The following is an 18,687-nucleotide window of genomic DNA, read 5'->3' on the forward strand; positions in this document are numbered from 1 at the left end:
CCAAGCTGAGTTCCCCCCTCATTCCATCCACTGATATCGTGGGGTTCGGGAGGATGGAGAGAGCACCATGAACACACTGGTGTCTGGTAGAGCAGGTGCTTTAGAAGATCTCGCTGCTGTGACTACAGCCCCCATCGTCGCCGTCTGTGGGTCACACGTGAGTGTGTATGTCACCTGCCCAAGGTCACATGGCCAAAGGGGCTCTGGCTTGCACCAGGGTCCTTTCCCACCTCTGTGGCCCCCTGAATGGGGCCAGGCCATGGCCACTGTCACTGGGCACAAAGTCGCCTGTCCCGGCTGGGCTCCCTGGCTGCCCTGCAAGTCACGGCACCTTCCAGAAGCCTCATTTGCAACCTCTTGTTTCGGGGTTGCCAGCATGGCCCTGCCCGCACTCCACTCTGCCACACGGGGAGGCCGTCCCCAGAGGCCCCTCACCCCTTGCACAGAGAGTCTGTGACCCGGGACCCCACGACTGAGTGGAGCCAAGTCCCGCTCTCCCTGGCCTCATCTACACCCCCTTCTCTTGGCCTCGGGCCCAGTGGTGGGGAGACGTGGGGGAGCTCAATCTTGGCTGATGTCTGCGGTGCAGGTCTGGTGGGGTGCAATCTGGGCTCCCAGGAAGGACCTGCGGAGTGGGGCCTGGCTTGGGAGGGTACTCGGGCCCCCTAAAAACCCCTTCCCCCCCACCTCACAGCCTGCTCCTTCCTCAGCTCGTGTTCCAGAAGCTCTGGGCAGAGGGACGGGTGCGCTCTTCCCTACGGCTGACCTGTGACTCTCAAGCCAGCCTGGTCCTCGATGTGCGTGGCCAGAGCCGGGCACTCAGGTAAGGGGTTCTCTGCAGCATGGGGGAGGGTCCCCCCCCCCAACCCAGAGAAGTGAAGGGGGCTCAGCTGAGCCCCTGCTGTGTGCTGACCTCCGACCCCCAGTGCTTCCTTGAGCCCTCCCCACAGCCCCACTGCACAGATGTGGAAAGGGAGGCTCAGAGAAGTGCAGTCACACAGATACTAAGATAACCTTGACCTTTGGGAGCAGGACACGAGTGAGGAATTCTTGGTCTCACGAACTAAATGCATCCTAGGCCTCAAATGCAAAGGAATAATGTTCTAGCACTTCAGTGTGGGGATGCACTGGCTGCCTGGCCCGGCGCTCAGTGGCCTCATACGTGCATGTCATGGGGGGCTGCCAGGCTCCAGCGCTCATAGGGTCCCTGAGGGGAGTGAGGAAGCCAGCCGAGAGCAGTGGAGACGGGTGTTCTCACCTAGGGACGGGCCTGCCCACCCAGGGTCATTGGCAACGTCTGGGGAACCTTCTGGTTGTTGTAACGGGGAAGGGGGGTGCTCCTGTCTTCCAGCGGGCAGAAGCAGTGGGGAGTCGGGAGCATCCTGGCCCGAGGGGCCAGGGAAGGGGTGCTGTGTGCCCTGGGCTGCCAGGAGCAAGCGCGGGTTTAAAACCCTGCTGAGGATTTTCTTTTTAATTTTTTCGTGGGAGACACAGAGAGAGAGGCAGAGACACAGGCAGAGGAAGGAGCAGGCCCCACGCAGGGAGCCCGATGCGGGACTCGATCCTGGGTCTCCGGGATCACACCCTGGGCCAAAGGCAGCCGCTCAACCGCTGAGCCACCCAGGGATCCCTCTGCTGAGGATTTTAAAAACACCCTGCTGAGGCCTCCCCTGGCCAAGCCTGAGGGGGGCCCTCTGATGCCCACAGAAGACACTCAGGCGAGCACCATTATAGCCCCTGTGGCTGAAGGGGGATCTGAGGCCCAGAGGAGCTATCCCCACCTGCCAGAAGCAGCCAAAGGCCAGGTGGGGATTGAACCGTGCATCACCTGGCACCAGCCTGAGGACCTGACTGCTCACTGCACGGCCCTCAGGCCTGGGGCATGAGAAGGGCCTTCACTGGGCCGTGTGTGTGATGCTGGATCTCCTGCCCTCCTGCGGGGGAGGTGGGCCTGGTCCTGCCCCAGCGCTGGGTGCCCTCATGTCCGGCCTCAGACCTCCCCTTTCTTTCCTTCCAGCAAAGAGCTGCAGCTCTGGGGCCAGCACCACCTCCCCGGCCTCCTGGGCCGCTGCCCCAGCAGAGCCTCAGCCGCCGCCAAGGTAACTGTGCCCGGCACCCCTGAGCGCTAACTGCTTCCAGATGCCCTGCCCGGGGCGGGAGGGGGCCGTGCAGGCCGGGGCCCCCTGGGGAGCGCTGGCACCCCTGCATCTGTCCACGGGCCTGCGGCGGGGCCCGGTGGGCTGCCCTTGGAAAGCCCTGGCTCCGGCTTTCTCAAACATCATCCCCAGGCTTGCGTTCCTGGGCTGGGCCCGCAGCCACCAGCTGGGCCCAAGAGACCCTGGGGAGCGGGGTGGGGGGCCCTCCTGCCCAGTGCCTGGTGCCTGGCGCCGCCTCCCCGGCCTGGCATGCTCCCGGCACCAGGATCAAATGGCACAGCCCTTTGAGCTGAGCCAGCATTGCCTCCCAGGTGCCCCATTTCTTCCCATGGTCCAGGCTCTCTGCATTCTTCCCACCCGCGACCTCGAATCCTCTCCCCACCTGGAACCGCCAGGACAGCCCCTGGCCATGCATCTGGCCTGCATGTAGTATTGGGGAGTCCTGGGGGCAGACAGCAGCCCCAGGCTGGCGCCCCGCCCTCTGTCTCTTCCCACGACCTGTTTCCCTGTCTGCCCCTCTTCCCCAGATCAGGAGCATCCGGCCCACGGCCTGGCACATAGTAGGTGCTCAGTGAAAGATGTTGCCTAATGAACAAGTGCCAGATCCTCACATTTGCGAGCTGGTCCCTTGGTTACCCCACCAGCCGCCCAGGGTCGTTAACTGCCCTCCCTGCCCGGGCCCCAGGCCGCCTTTGTTCACAGAGCACCTGCTGTGTGCCAGGCCCTGCCCTGGCACCTTCACACACGATTTTAGTGTTCCCCAAGCTTTGACTGCACAGTCACCCAGGGGGCCTCTGAGTGTTCCCCCAATTTTTATTTTATTTTTATTTTTTTCATTTGTTAGATTTTATTTATTTATTCATGAGAGACACAGAGAGAGATAGAGGCAGAGACACAGGCAGAGGGAGAAGCAGGCTCCACGCAGGGAGCCTGACATGGGACTTGATCCCGGGTCTCCAGGATCACACCCTGGGCTGAAGGCGGAGCTAAACCGCTGAGCCACCCAGGCTGCCCCTATTTTGATTCATTTCCAACCCAAAGAAAAGTTACATTAGGACAGTGAACGTTCCCCAGTTATCAACATCCTGCCACAAACATCCTGATTATACCTACGTGGCACATGTATTTGCATTTGCATGTTCACCCCTGTGCCCACATACATCTTCTTCTGTATCATTAAGAGATGATATGGGCATGTTTCTGGACACGTCATACCTCTTTACTCCTAAATACTTCAGCAAGCGGTTCCAATAACAAGGCTATTTTCTTACATAATGCAGCATAAGTACAAAATTCAGGAAATTTAATATAATGTCATACTGTTCTCTAATATACAGTCCATAATAAAGTTTCCCAGTTGCCCCAATAATATTCTTCCAAGCTGGGTTTTTTTTTTTTTTTTTTTTGGTTCGTTTGTTTGTATTTAGTTTGTTTTCAATCCCAGACACACTCCAGGATCACCCAGAGTACTTGGTTGCCCTGTCATCTAGAAGAGAGATCTGCAAACTTTTATTTTTTAAAAAAAGCCAGATAGTAAATATTTTAGCCTTTGGACCCAATATGATCTCTTTTGCAACTGCTCAGTGCTGCCACTGTAACCAAAAAGCAGCCCTGGACAATATGTAAATTAAATGGGCGTGGCTATGTTACAATAAAACTTTATTTACAAAATCAAGTGGTGGGCCGAATTTGGCCCAAAGCGGAGCCCTGATCTAGAAATTCTTCTCCCACCCCGTACCTATTTCCCCCCCCCCCAATATTTTCTTTTCAAGCTTTTTAGACCCTAGGAAATTAAAACAGTTTTATAGTGGACATCGACACACCCACTGCCTAGATTTTCTCCCTCCTATTCCACTCCACTTGCTGTATCAGATAGCTCTCAACTTTTTTTTTTTATTTTTTATTTTTTTAGCTCTCAACTTTTGATGCATTTCAAAGTAGGTGGCAGGTATCGACAGGCTTCCCCCTAACCATTTCCTTGTCCTTAAAGAAGCAGCAGCCTTGCACTGACAGTTTTGAAATGTCCAGGCAATGATTTTGCAAAAACCCTCCATTTGGGTTTGTCGGGCCCCTTTGTGCAAGATTCAGGCTCAACGTTTTGGCTGCGGTGCCACTAATCTGTGGAGCTCTCGGAAAATACCACTTTCTCCACCCCGTCTCCAGAGGTTCTGTTTTTACGGGCTGTAGGTAGGAGCCTAGAATCTACGCTTGTAGCCAGTGCCCTAAGTGGGACTCTGTTACTCAGTCTGGAAGGACAGCACGTTATTTCACAAAATTTTCACATCAGCACATTAATAAAAGTATCATGATCCCAGCTGGGGAGGTCACCCACCCCAAGGGACATAGAGCCAGAATGGGCATCTGTGCGTTGTTCCTTGCGCTAGACTGCCCCCTGCTGCCCACTATGGTAATGCACCTGGAATTCTTGCCTGATGGCCCCAGGCCCTTAGCGTCTTCAAGTCACTGTGACAGCATGAAGGAAGTGCAGAGGTTGTTGTCACCAGCACCCCCGGTGGCCTAAGCCGAGGCTCAGGACCCTCATCTCACCAGATTTCAAACAGTCCAGGAAGCCATGGGTGTCTGGGGCTGGAGCCTACAGCCTGGAGCCCGTATCTGTCTGAATATTCCATCAGAGACCCGGGAGGAGACCTGTCACCTGCTTTTCTTCTGCCCCAGCTGCAGTACTCGGAGCATGAGGCCCAGGGCACGATTTCCTTGGCGGTGGAGGAGCATCGTCTCCACGTGGGCAGCAGGCTGGCGACTGCGAAGGCCCGCGTCACCAGCATCATCAGGCTGGAACAGACCTTCCCCCAGGTGCATGGAGGGCGGCGAGGATGACAGACTGGGGTGCTGGATGGGGGGTTGCAGGGAGGGCTCCGGGGTCATTCCTTTGAGAAAAGAAGAGTTTGTGAAGAGCTGCCAAGTGGGTGAGATGCGCTGGGGTGGATTCTCGGCTGGTCTCAACAAAAAGAAGAACAAAAAACTGCACAAATAAATAAGAAAATGGTGATACATTCTAGAGGGAAAAGCAAACAGGGTGATAGTGGGTGGGGAGGCTCTTCGGGTGGAAGAAGCAAACGGGGGCTCTTCTTCTCACGAAGAAGGTGACATCTGAGCTAGCCCCGGATGACGAGCAAGCATCGGCCGTTGGAAAATCTGGCGCGGGGTAGGTGGGGTGGAGGGGACATTCCAGGCAGAGGGAGAAACACATACAAAGGGCCTGGGGCAGGAAGGAGTTTGAGGAACGGCCCCTGGGCTGGAGCAGAGCGGGTGAGGAGGAGGTGGTGGGGGTCCGAGCATGTAGGGCACCGCTGGCCGCGGAGAGGGGTTTGGATTTAGTTCTCTGACCTTGGAAGCCCTTTGAGGACACGATGCTAATGACGGTTTCAGGTCCCTCCAGCTGCTGCAGGGTCCCTGGGGCGGGACCTACAGGGGGCAGTAGGGACACCAGCGAGGAGGCCACTATTCTTAGCAGGGCAGGAAACCACGGTGTCTTGTGTCAAGGCAGGGCAGACCACACTCGGGAGTAAACTCCCCCTCCTCCCTGCAAGTCCCCCCCGGAGGGCCCTTGGGTCGCCCTCCAAGGAGGGCACCCACCAACGGGGAGTGTGCTCTTCCCTGAGCCTTGGCACGGGCTGTTCCTTCTGCCTGGAATGCCTTTCCCTGCATCGTCTTCCAACTTCTTCCTCTGTGTCCCTTTGCCTCCTGAGTATCTCTAATGCCACCCTTGTCACCTTGTCCTGTTACCTTCTGTCTCTGTGACGTGTCCCCATCCGCCAGGGATCTTTGTACCCAGTGCTATGCGTCGGGGTCCTGAGCGTAATGCCTGCTCAGTGATGTCTGAGAAGCCCTCGTAGCAACCACAGGGCCCGCCTGCCCCCATGGCACTGCCCACGGTTCGGCCCCGAGCTGCCCCAGCCTTGCGTTGTCTCCGAGGTCAGCCCTGCTGCTTGTACCCCCTCTTCTAGATAGGGAACCTGAGCTCAGGGAGGTTAGGGAACCAGCCCAAGGCCACACAGCTTGGATGCGCAGCTGAGAGGTGACATTCTGTGCTCAGGGCCACACCGTCGCTGTCGCTGGTGTCCCGACCCCATGCCCCACACCGTCTGCCTGTCCCCGGGGCACCTTTGGCTTTCTGACTTTCTGAGGCATCTGGCAGCCCAGCAAACTGTTAATGCCCCACAGACGTGCCCCGTCTCTCCTCTTCCCCAGGTGTCCCCCCTTTTCTACCCCGAGTGGGAGCCAGGCGCTCCCGTGACCTGGCGCCGTCTTTCTCTTCCAGTTCGGCGCCTTTCCCAGGGAACTGGTCCTGCAGACCTCATATGAGAGAGCCCACGGGGCCCACGCCCTGCACCAGACGGTTCTGTGGGACAACCAGGAGGTGGTCCTCAACGGGGGCCTCTCTGGGCCCTTCCCCAGGCTCGCGGGGAACCTCAGCCTGCAGGGTGAGTGTCTGACGGGGCACCGGCAGGGGCGGCCTGGTCGCTCAGTGAACCATCTTTGAACAACTGCTTATCCCAGGCACTGTTCCAGGCACTGGGGGTCCACCCAGAAGTGAGATGGCCCAGGGCCCTGCCCTCGGGGGGGAGAGGCAGTGAGCAGCGATGTGAACGTGAAGAAAAAAATCACATCAGTGTTTCTAACACTCTAAGAGTGAGAAGGGTTCGATTTAGGGGTGTGGGGCTCTTTTGGGGGGTGTAGGCTAGAAAGGCATGTCTGAGGAGGTTGCGTTCAAGCTGAGCCCTGAATGACGAGAAAGAAGTAGCCATGGTGAGGGCCATTGCAGGCAAAAGGAAAAGCAGGTGCAAAGGTCCTGCGGTAGGAGTAAGCCTGGGGTGCTAGAGCAACAGCAGCAAGGCCAGTGTGGCCAGAGTGCACCGAAAGGGGTAGCAACGAGAGGAGACGGTTGGGGGCAGGCTGAGGGACCCAGGTCACGCAGGTCCCAGCCCCCTACCCGGAGTGAGGGTTACCCTGACTGTGAAAAGATGGGAAGTGTGTTAGATGGGGCAACCCCGAGCATCCCCAGGGGGTTTTAGAGCTGAGGCTGATGTCAGCAGGGGAGGCGAGCGCTGTCCCACCGCAGGCCCGCTGATGGCACTTGGGTCCTCCGAGGCCCTCCAGGACACAGGCTGCCCCGGCAGGGGCCGTGCAGTCACGTGAGTATCGGTTTCTGTTCGAAGAGCCCCCTTTACACACAGCAGAGCCCGACCTGCTGGCCGGCCGAGTGGGAGACACCGTGCAGACCCCAGTCCCGGGAACGCGGCTTGGGGGGTGGTCGGATGGCGTCTCCCAGGCCCCCGCTGCCGTATGTGTGTCCTGCGAGGCAGGGGAAATGTGTGACCCCTCAGTGCACCAAGGCAGCGTGTGTGTGCGTGCACGGTTGTGCGTGCAGGGGGATCGTGGGTGGGCTCCGCAGCCTGAGGCCCCTGCTCTGTGCTTACAGAGCTTGCGAGCTGGGGGGCCGGAGGGTGGAAACAACGAGGGTCACGGCTCTGAGTGTGGAGCACACATGTGTGGTCAGCGCTCCCTGGACGGATGAGCCGACGGCGCCTCGGGAAGCAGCCAGGGTCACTGTCTCCCGGGAGCCTGTGTAGCGGCAGGTGGCCCCCCTTCCAGAGAGTTCAGAGGTCACCAAGGTGGCCACTGTGGACTGCGGAGACTCAGGCGGACTCCTGCTCTGGGTTTGGGAAGGCGGGACCACCTGGTGGCCTCACAAGATGGGGTCAAGTGATGATGCAGGAGGTCAGGGCAGCTAGACTCCCCCTCGGGGTTGAGGGGAGCAATCCCAGAGGCAGGGAGGCTGTCTGTTGTGAGGCCTTGGGGGTGGGGGTGCCACCTGCATCACGCTCCGGGACAGGATGAGAGCAGAGGGTGGCCGCCCAGTTGAGTGTGGCCCAGGTGGGCGTGGGGCATTCACAGGGACACCAGACCCAAGAGCGTGAGGGACGTGAGTGGTACAAGATGTTGGTGGGAGGTGACAAACGTCCCCAGACTCCGTGGCTTCCGCCGTAAGCGTCAGGCCGGGCACGTGGGCTGCTGACCTCGCCTGGGCTCTCCGACTCATCCTGGGGCTCGCCAGCCACCAGTAGACCTCGGACGGCCTGCGCTGGCCCATCCAGGCACTGCACTGTGTGGTGGCACCTTCCAGCAAGCCAGCCCGGAGCCGCTCCCGCACTGTCTGGGCGAGGGTCCCAAAGAGCGAGCCGGGCGGGGGTTGGGGGGCAGTTGCTGAGGCCCTTGCAAGCCGGTGACATCCGACATCCGGTGGCGTCACCTTCACTAGATTCTGTTAGCAAGTCACCTGCAGCCAAGGTTCAAGGGCCATGGAAACAGATCCCGCCCCTTGAGGCGGGAGGTGGAGGCTCATCGCAGGGGTGGGGGGTGGGATTCGGGGCTCCCGCAGGGCCAGGTCAGGGAGCTGCGACCAAGTGAGAGTGTAGCTGCTGAACGTCGCGCCGATGAGATGACCTGAGCACGTGGCCTCCACCCTCCACCTGCCTGAGTAGGCGGCTGTGTCGGCCGAGATCCCCCAGGCCCTGCCCTCACATGTGCTCTCCTGTGCTCCCACCCAGCGGAGCTCGCCCACCCGCCGTGGCACAGCGGCCTCCGCCTGTCCTGCGAGCATTCACGACGCAGACATCGGGACGACCTGGTTGTGCGCTGGGATGACAAGGACCAGGTAGGTGTCAGGGCTGGAAGGAGCCCCACCGGAGGCAGCCCCCAAGAAACTGTGGGAAAGGCCCTGGGTGGGTGGAGGGGGGGGGGGTTGGAATCAGGTTCCAGCAACACCTGAGCAACGCCAGGGACGCCAGGGGCTGCCACCTAGTGAGGGCTTAGCAGTCAGCCCCACTTAGCACTTGATGAAGTCGGAGCCCAGAGAGGTGCAGCGACCCTCCTGGGGTCACAGAGCCAGTGGAGGGCAGGGCAGGGCTGGGGTCGTGTGCTCTGCCCCAGCCAGCTGCCCTCACGCCCTTGACCTTGAAGGCTGTCTGCACGGCGTGGGGAGGGGGCTGCCCCTCTGGGCCAGGCGTCGGCTCAGCCTGCCCCCTCCCCAGGTGGTGGTCTCCTCCTCTCTGCTCTTGGGGAAGGGCCAGCTGGCCGCCCGCCTGGCCCTGGCTCAGCCCTTCAACCTGTCCTGGTGGCGCATGGAGGCTGGCGGCCTTGCTGAGCGCAGGGGCGGCAAGCAGAGCCGGCAGGTGAGAGGGGCGCATCCGAGGTGCCGGTGGGTGGGGGTCCCGGGGGTGGGGAGCTGCGTGGCTGGGCCCGCAGGCCGGGCACCGGGTGCCGTGTGCAGGGACGAGGGTTCTGCTGGTCTGGTTGTCGGGGCTCCTGCAGAGCCGCAGATTCCTGACCGAGGGGCCCTTCATTCGTTCGTCCTTTCATCAATACCTTATTAGGCACCTACTGCATGCCAGGCGGTGTTCAAGGCGTGCAGTCCTGCGTCTAAAGGGCTCACGTTTTAGCGCAACGGCTTACGTGCACGTCCAACTCATCATTTATGTACTCGTTGCTTTAGTCGGGGGTCCGCGCGGGGCAGCCAGGCTCCTCAGCTCACCGGGGGGCCTCGGGCAGCCCCGGGACCCTCTCCGAGCCTCGGTTTTCTCAGCTGCGGAGTGGAGGACAGCAGGCCAGTGCGCGTCGACGGCAGATGCGCCGGGCCAGGCAGGCAGGCAGACCCTGTCTAAAATTCAAGCCACGATTGAAGGGAAAGAAGAGTTGTGATAAGCCCTGTGAAGAAAGCAGGGAGGAGGTGGAGACAGAGACTAACCAGATTGGGGGGGGGGGGGTCCAGGAGGGGCCTCCTGGGGGAAGTAACCGTGAGAATCGTGAGAACCCCACAGATGACAGGGGGACGCCTTGTGACACGCTGGAGGAATAGCATTTGGGGGTGGGGGGGAAGGAACAGCCAGTGCAAGGCCCTGAGGTGGGGATGTGCTGGGGAGCTTCAGGAAGAGCCCGAGGCAGCTAGGAACAGGGTGGGGGGGGCAGGAGCCAGGGAGGGGACATCAGCCGGGGGCTTAGTGGGCTCCAGCTGCTGCCGCAGAACACCACAGGTGGGGGCGCCGCGTGGCTCAGTCAGTTAAGCGTCTGCCTTCAGCTCAGGTCGTGGCCTCAGGGTCCTGGGATCGAGTCCCGCGTCACGCTCCCTGCTCCGTGGGGCCTCTCCCTCTCCCTCTGCCCCTCCCCACCCCTGCTTCTGTGGGGGCTTCACTCTCGTCCTCTCCCAAATAAATAAATCTTAAAAAATCACCCCCCTAGGCTGGGTGGCTTCTGTTGCTTAAAACAGAAAAACGTATTTCTCCCACTTCTAGAAGCTAGAAGCCTGAGACTAAAGAGCCCGCCTGCTCAGGTTCTGGGGAGTGCTCTCGTGCTGGCTCACGGTTTTCTCCGCATCCCCCCAATGCCAGGGAGAGAGCTCTCTGGGGTACCTTCTCACGGGCACCAATCCCATCTGGAGGCCGCCCCATGACCTCCTCCACACCCAATCACCTGCCATCCGCCCTGCGGCCTAGGACCAGCACTCTGGGGTTGAGCGGAGGGGTGAGGGGCGGGCAGGCAGGGCCCACAGTTCAGTCCAGAGCGGCCCCAGAGGCCCCGAGGTGGGGGGCTCCGATTTCCTTTGGGCTGGGGATCGGGATCCAGAAGGAGGAGCCTTGCATCTGGACCCATGCAGGCTCCTGGTGTGGGTGTGGCTCTGAGCACCCTAAGGCCAGGGTCCCCTACGATGGTGGGCTACCCCCCTACCCCTCCCACCAGCCCTTCCCACCCCGCTCCTCTTGTCCCCCACCCGCAGCACAGACGGGCCTCTCCTCTGCCCCTCCCCTCCACTGCCCCCCATCTCCACGCAGGTCCAGCTGGCCTGGGATGGAGGGCAGCCGGTGACCTTGCACCTGACCTGGACCGACAGGTCCTCGCAGCGCAGCAGCACCTGGGACGGCTGCCTGGCCGCCTCCCCGGGACAGGTATGTGCCGGCTGCACTGGCCAGCCAAGTGGGGGCCTTTCCCTAAATCCGGGCCCCTGTGCTGGCTCCCCGAGCCCCACACGCCATCCTCCCGTCAGCTCCAGGAAACATGGGGCCTGAGTGCCCTCAAGGCCTGTGGGGCCTTAACACACACCCCGGCCGTGTTCAGCGAGCAGCTCGACCTGTCCTGGGACCGACGCAGGGTGCGGCACAACCTGACCTACGAGGTGAGGCCTGGAGAGCCGGGTCCCAGACAGGTAACCCTGGGGCGGCCCCACCTGTCGTGGAAAGTGCCGGGCTCGGAGGCCATGGGGTCCCGGGCAAGCGCTAGCTGGGCTGTAGGATCGTGAGCAACTCATTTCTCCACCGTGAGCCGTGCTGTTCTCTGCTGTAAAACGGGGGGGATCCTCCTTCCCTGACTGGGGTGTAGGGACAGCTCTGGGAGATGAGGAGAGCAAGGCGCCCGGCGCGAGGTGAGCACAGGGAGCAGACGAGGGAAGGGGCTGGTGACGCCAGGGAGGATGTGTGTGTGTGGGGGGGCTCAGGTTCTTGGAGGTGTCAAGGTCAGGGTCTTCCGGGCATCGCTCCCCACCTGGGGCTGCTGCTGGGGCCGAGCACTGCTCTGCAGACAGAGCCTGGGACAGGGACCGGACCATGGAGACACGAGGACAGCTGGTCCTGACAGCAGGCCTTGTTCCTTCTGGGGCCCGGCACCCTGGGTTCTGGGACCCCTTAGGCTCAGCCCCCTCGGTGCTCCCAACAGACGTCCTGCCCAGGGTAGGAATGGCTGCTGCGCCCGGCCAGGGCTCTGATGGCAGGACCTGCAGCACCCACTCTTGTGGCTGGCCCTGGCCACTGTCCCCCTAGGGGATGAGCCCCCGCCTCACGGCGCCCTCTCATTGCAGAGGCATTGGCCGTCCCAGCCAGACAGGATCCACGCCGAGGCCGTGCTAGAGCACATCTTCACCACCTCCTGCACCACACACAGCTTCCGGGGAGAAGTGGACACCGACTACACCCACTGGCTGCGCCATTCCCTGCAGCTGGGGCTCTGCGACCTGCCCAGGGTGAGTGCGTCCTGAGGAAGGGGCCCAGGGGTCCCCGAGGTGGGGGGTGAGGAGAGCACCCACGGAGTGCAGGGGTGGGGGCGGGTTAGCCAGGTGCCACCATCACCTCTCTGCCATTTGCCGGCTGGGTGACCGCAGGCGGGGCAGGTCAGTACTCTCAACTTCCAGTGCTCCACCTGAGGGACAGGACAGGCAGTAGGGCTCCCGCGTGTAGGGTGACATGGCATGGGCGACGTGTGACGCTGGAAGAGTGCTTCACACGTGGATTGAAGGTACTCAGCCTCATCGTTGTTAGAGGGGAACACTCTTCCTGGGTCTGTTAGCTGGTTCATTGGTCCTTCCTACCTGCCCTCCCATCCATCTGTCCATCCATCCGTCCGTCCATCCATCCATCCATCCACCTACCTACTCCCCACCCTCCTATCCATCCACCTACTCCCCACCCTCCCATCCATCCATCTATCACCATCTACCCACCTACTCACCTACGCACCCTCCATCCAACTGCCTACTCCTTACCCTCCTGTCCATCCATTCACTCACCTACCCAGCTACCCATCACCCACCTACTCAACCATCCATCAATCCATCTACTCCCTACCCTCCCATCCATCCACCTGTCCATCCATCCATTCACCCACGTACTCACCTATACAGCCACCCACTCACACACCCACCTACCCACCTACTCATCCACCCTCCCGTCCATCCGTCCATCCATCCATCCATCTACCCACTCCCCACCCTCCTATCCATCCATCTATCCACCATGCATCCACCCACCTAATCACCTACGCACCCACCTACTCACCCACCTTCCCACCCCCATCCATCCCCCCATCCATTCAACCACCTACTCCTTACCCTCCTGTCCGTCCATTCACTCACCTACCCAGCTACCCACTCACCCACCTACTCATCCATCCATCTATCCATCTACTCCCTACCCTCCTGTCCATCTATTCATCCATCCATCCACACACCCAACCACCCACCTACACACCCACCCTCCTGTCCATCCGCCCATCCATCCATCCCAGGGTAAGAGTTTTTCTGTAAAGGATCAGATAGCAAACATTTTAGCTTTTCAAGCCATATGGTCTTTGTTACAATTACTCAGCTTGGCTGTCATAGGATCTCTGTAAACAAATGGGTGTGGCCCTGCTCCAATACATATTTATTTACAACAATAAGCAGTGTTCTTTGGCTCTTGAGGCAGTTTGCCAACCCCATTCATCCATTTGTTCAGAAAGCATTTGTGGTTTTTACTTATGCAAGACCCTGTACTTAGGTGCAGGAACAAGGGCAGTCGGGGTACCCCACCCCCTGGAGCTCACATTCCAGGGCGTGGAAAGAGTTAAACAAGATGCATGATATGTACTCAGGCATGATCCATGCCGTGAAGGAATGAAGCAGGGAGAGGAGACAGGGGGTTGCAAGGGGGCCTCACTGACAGGGCCAAGCTCTGCAGAGGGAATAGCCAGTGCAAAGGCCCTGTGGCAGAACATGCTTAGGGTATTTAAGGAACATAGGGCAGCCTTTAGAGAGCAAGGAGGTAAGGTTAAGAAGATAATACTGACCAGTGGGCCGTGCCAAGGCAGCTTTTCTTCTCAGTACGGTGGAAGGCAGAGAGTTTTTGAGCACAGGGATAATGTCTGATTCGCATTTTTAAAGGTCAATCTGGTTACCAAGTAGAGGAGGGCCTATGGGCTGGGGCTGGGGCTGACCTGGGGGATGGGAGACCCAAGAGGCTTTTGCGACAGCCCTAGTGGTCTGGATCAGGCCAGGGCTTGGTGGGGAGGGGAAGCTGCTGCCCCTGAGCCTCCGTGACCGTGACCGCTAACACCCACCTTCTCGTTCCAGGCTCTCTCAGTCTCCGGGGAGCACACCCTGGGCCACAGGGAGCTCCTGCTGCATTCCCACTGCCAGCTGGGCCTCACCCCGGACCCAGACCATGGCCTGCAGCTCAGCCTGACGCTCCGCAACCACAGCAAGCCTCGGACACCAGACTTCTCCGGGGAGCTGGAGGTGGGTGGTCAGGTCAGGGCTGTCCCCCGCCACCCCACCCCCCAGGAGGATGCTCCCGGGCCCTGCTCCCGGGCCAGGCCACCACCGCCTGCATGGCCCTGCCACCTAGTGGCCATGGTCAGAACCGCGGGCTGGCATCCTGGTGGGGGACCCGAGCTCCAGGGGGGGTGAGACCCTCTGGCCTGTCCCCAGCCCTGAGACAAAGCAGCTCCTCAGCCTCTGGCCCTTGCCCTACCAAAGAGGCAGTGACTGGACTGTCTGGGTTTGAACCCACCCCTAGCCTCTTCCTGACAACCCGCTCCACCGCAGACCTCCTGCTATGGAGAGTGATGATCGCACCTACCCCACCTCCCATGGGACTCCCACCGCAAGGGTTAACTATGTGACTCTGTGTGGGTCACTTAGAGCAGTGCCTGATGAGAATGGGGGTCCGGGCACCCCCTCCCTCTGCCCGCTTAGCGCAGGCACACAGTGGGTGCCCCATCGCGGTTACCACCTGCGCACTCCTGTGTCACCCTGACCGGGGGAGCCTGAGTTTGTGACTTTCCTTCTTCTGTCCTCCGTTGTCTCCTCTGGGCCACGGGAGCAAATCCCACCTCCTTTGCAGAGTCCTTTTGCGCAGGGCACGCACACAGTGGGTGCTCGTGAGGTGCGTGTTCCTTCCGGCAGCCGGCGCTGGGCGGGGATGGCTTTCCTGCATCCGGAGCTCACTTGGCCTCTGTTTCCCAGCGCCATAGCGTGGCTGTTTCTAAAGAGCTTTGCTTTCCAAGGTTGTCCAGGGTGACTGCTCGGTTCCCCCGCTTGCCAGCCAGGCCCTTAGCTGCTCCCGTGTCTGTAATCCCAGCGCCCCAAGGCCTGCCTGCCAGGACTGAAGGCCTAGGAGTGAGCCACTTGCCCCGTGGGAGGGTCCATGTGGTGGGTAGAGGCCCTTCCTGGCCTCGTTTGGTCCTCCTGACAATGCAGAGGCCCCTGTGGAGCAGAGAAACAGGTTCTGGAGGCCAGGCACTCACCCGCCAGCAGGCCCTCACCAGTGACAGCGACTCAGGTGGAGCTCAGCAAGTGGCCTTTGGGGACAGAGACCCCAAGTATGGTCTGCAGACGCCCCCACCAGAGCTCACGTCGTGCACTGTGAAATTTCATAAGGCTTTCTGGGCTCCACCCCGCCCACCTGGAAACCTCAAGGACAGGTTCTCTAGAACGTGCATGCATAGTGGGCCCCGTGGATTCGATTCCTCAGGCTGCCGAACACATGACCCCCAGCTCGGTGATGGAACACATGATTTTTTCTTGCATGGTCATGTAGGCTAGAAGTCTAAAACCAAGGTGTCCGCAAGGCCCGCGCTCCCAGGAGAAGCTCCAGGGGAGCGTCCCTCCTGGCCTCTGCCTGCTTCTGGTGGCCCCAGCAATCCTTGGCGCTCCTTGGCTGATGGCCACGTGGTCCCAACCTTTGCCTCTTCACGTGGCTGTCTCTCCAGGACATCGGCCGGGGGATCTCGTGCCCACCTGAATCCACTACAACCACTCCTTAACTGGATCACACCCGCAGACCCCCTATTTCCAAGCAGCCCCACATTCCACGGGCACCAGGGTTCGAACTCCCACACCTTTTTGAGGAACACAGTTCAACCTGTAAGACGCCTCCCGTACACACGTACGCAGAGCAATTCTGATCCCTGCTGAGTTTTGAAGGCCGCCGTGCTGCATCATTTTACAGAATTGGAAACTGAGGCACGGACAGGGCAACGCACTTATTCAGGGTTGTAGGGCTTGTTAGCAGCAGCACCTGGGCTGGAACACAGGGCAGCTGAGCCTAGACCAGAGGTGGCTCCCGTCCCCACAATGGGCCTCCACCTGCAGGGTGTCCTCCAGGGTTCCTTCTGTGAGGGCCTCTGTGACCTTTCCTGGACCTCCCCTGCCCATTCAGAACCCACCTGTCCTGAGTCCCCCTCCTGCCAGGGTAGGTGTCTGCAAGGGTCGGGGTAAGCTGCCCAGTGACCGCATTTGTGCCACACGCTACCCCCATCTCCTTGTACGTGCTGAGACGTTTGCCGTGGTTCTCAGGAAATTACAGAAAACACGGCCTGCAGGTAGAAACGCCTGGGCACCTGGAATGGCAAAAATGCCAAGGTCGGGGGCCACCGGGATCAGTGAAGGCAGCGTCTCTGGGGTGAGGCCTGGCATCGGTGATTTTTAAGGCACATGGGGGGCGGGTACCACTGGCTTATTAGGCCTCCAGATGTGGATTTAATAGGTACTTTCTGCAGTTGGCAGGGACAGTGAACCTTGTGGGAGGATGGACGTGGGGGTCCCGTGTCCCTGGAGATATGGGGTGGGGGTGGGCACTGCCTTTCCGCTCCCCGGGCCTCACTCTGCTCTCTGCCCTCCTGTTTGCAGATCCTCAGCCCCAAGGCTCAGCGCCTTGGCCTGCGGGGCCGCGTCTCTACCTCAGCTTCTCGGTTCCTTGTCCAGCTAGAGGGACATGTGGGCGACGGGGATGAGAAAGTGCGGCTGTCGGTGTTGCGGGCCCAGGGCTGCCTCCAGGCCTCTGCGGGCCACGAGGAAGGTGAGAGGCAGTGAGTACACTCAGACGGCTGGGGCAGAGCCCAACCTGGCCCCAGGCAGGACAGAGATTGGGGTGCTGAGAGTTCAGGAGTCAAGGAACCCCATTAGGATTTCGTGGCACCCTGGCTTGGAGGTGACAGAGAGCCCCCTGTGGCCTCTTGTGTGGGCTGTGATGGCGGGAGAGGCTGATAGAAGGGCACAGCCGTGCCGGTGGGAGGTGAGTAGGGACTGGGGGACCAGAAGGAGACCAGGCCTCCGGGGAAGGGGGTGGCCGGGACATTGATGGGGGTGGTTGCACTTCCAGGCCTGCAAACACTAGTAGGCCCCGTAGGTGGGGAAAGCTCCAGAAGGTGTGGCAGGAGGCGGAGTGGGCATCCGGGCGGCAGCGGGGCCAGTCCTGGGGACAACAGCAGGACCCTTCCTGGCTCCAGGGAGCCGAGAGGAGAGTGTCGTGCTGCGGGCGTGTGCCCACAGGCGGACGGCTGAGGCGGAGGCCCTGCTGCAAGACGGCGGGCGGCCCGGGCCATCCCTGGGACGCCTGACCCTGCAGGCTGCCAACCAGAGCCTCCGCCTGGCGGCGCAAGGCTGCCAGGAACCCCTGCTGGGCCGCGTGGAGGTGAGACAGCCCGGGCCGGGGGGTGCTGCTTTCTCTGGGGGCTGGGGGTGGGGTGTACTGCAAGCCCTTTGGGTCCCACAGTGCCCAGGAAACCAGCAGCAGCCCCATAGCCTGCACACACATCCTGGGGCACCCGTCACCGGCAACCTCCCAGCCACCCCAGCCTGCCCCTCTGTGCCCGCAGTCCAGAATCACAGCCATTGGGGCCCAGGTGCGAGCCCAGCTGGAGAAGAAGGTCCGAGGCTTGGATGCCTACGTGGAGAGGTTCCGGCGCCTGGTGGGTAGTACGTCGGGGTCTTGGGGACACACTTGGAGAGTGGGAGGCTGTGTGTGGAGATGCACCCCCAGAACCCCCCGCCTGGCCTGTGCCCCCCACTCAGCAGGTGTGAGGACTTTCTGGAATGCTGGGTGCCCCAGACCCTCACACTGATCCTGCCTCGATTTCCCTGCCCAGGTGCGGCCGGCGGGCACCCTGGACAGTGTGGTGGGCCCCATCCTGCAGCTATCCCACGCGGGACTGGACGCTGTGCTGGCAAGTGGCCGGGCGGCGGCCTCGCTGTGGAGCCAGAGCCAGGCCAGGCGGGCGCTGACACACCACTTGCCACTCTACCTGGAGAGGCTGCAGGCCGGGCTGGAGCAGCTGCGGAATGAGCTGGAACGTGAGTGCAGGAGAGAAGGCCCGACCCCAGAGCCCTCGGGCCTGCAGCCTACATGGCCTCTGCTGCCTCCATTCCTCTGGGTCTCTAAGCTAATATCCCTTATGTCCACTGCCTTATTTCGTTGGGAACTGCTGCTCAATTTTTTTCCAGTCCCCGCCTGATTTCTTTTGGGCTTACAGCTTTGTTTCTATTAGGCCCACAGCTGGAAGATTCCAGAGCCCATCTCTGGTTCTGCGATCAGCCCCAGGGTGGCTGTGTGGTTAAGGCTTCTGTCCTGGTTGCTAAGTAGCCGCGGCCCCAAGCGTCCTGTCAGTGATGCTGGGAAGCTCTGGCCACTCCACAGGAGCACCGGGGCCGAGAGCCAGCCCTCATCTCCCACCCCGCTTCTGTCTCTGTGTCCAAATCCCCACGGCCACCCCCAGGTTCCGTGGCTCACTAGGGTTCAGTTCTCAGAATATTTTCACGCTCACAGCTAGGATCTGTTACAGCGAAAGCACACAGAGCAAGATCAGCAAAGGGCAGAGGCGCAGGGGCCGAGGCCCAAGGTAGGGACGAGCACCAGGCACAAGCTTCCAGAGGCTTCTCTCTGGGAGGTCACCCGGGTCGCCCTCAATTCCTCCAGCGTGGTGATGGCAT

The 18,687-nt window shown here is 60.7% G+C and overlaps 1 protein-coding gene and 1 non-coding gene across 2 annotated transcripts in view; one reads left to right on the top strand and one right to left on the bottom strand.

Moving 5' to 3' along the window:
* The window catches only part of LOC111096475, a 143,805-nt gene that overhangs the window by 108,680 nt on the left and 16,438 nt on the right, over nt 1-18,687 (top strand). The window contains exons 45-58 of the mRNA XM_038540358.1: nt 711-823; nt 2,018-2,099; nt 4,833-4,970; nt 6,439-6,601; nt 8,729-8,835; nt 9,212-9,352; nt 11,006-11,119; nt 11,218-11,346; nt 12,025-12,186; nt 14,050-14,214; nt 16,609-16,777; nt 17,208-17,392; nt 17,577-17,669; nt 17,847-18,051. Coding sequence (XP_038396286.1) covers nt 711-823; nt 2,018-2,099; nt 4,833-4,970; nt 6,439-6,601; nt 8,729-8,835; nt 9,212-9,352; nt 11,006-11,119; nt 11,218-11,346; nt 12,025-12,186; nt 14,050-14,214; nt 16,609-16,777; nt 17,208-17,392; nt 17,577-17,669; nt 17,847-18,051 — 1,966 coding nt within the window. The remainder of the gene's footprint in view (nt 1-710; nt 824-2,017; nt 2,100-4,832; nt 4,971-6,438; nt 6,602-8,728; nt 8,836-9,211; nt 9,353-11,005; nt 11,120-11,217; nt 11,347-12,024; nt 12,187-14,049; nt 14,215-16,608; nt 16,778-17,207; nt 17,393-17,576; nt 17,670-17,846; nt 18,052-18,687) is intronic.
* MIR8874 (microRNA mir-8874) lies at nt 908-1,010 on the bottom strand. The gene has a single exon (NR_128830.1). It is a non-coding gene; the product is annotated as a microRNA mir-8874 (primary transcript).

Source organism: Canis lupus, chromosome 6 (assembly GCF_011100685.1).
Source record: "Canis lupus familiaris isolate Mischka breed German Shepherd chromosome 6, alternate assembly UU_Cfam_GSD_1.0, whole genome shotgun sequence".
Lineage (NCBI taxonomy): Eukaryota > Metazoa > Chordata > Mammalia > Carnivora > Canidae > Canis > Canis lupus.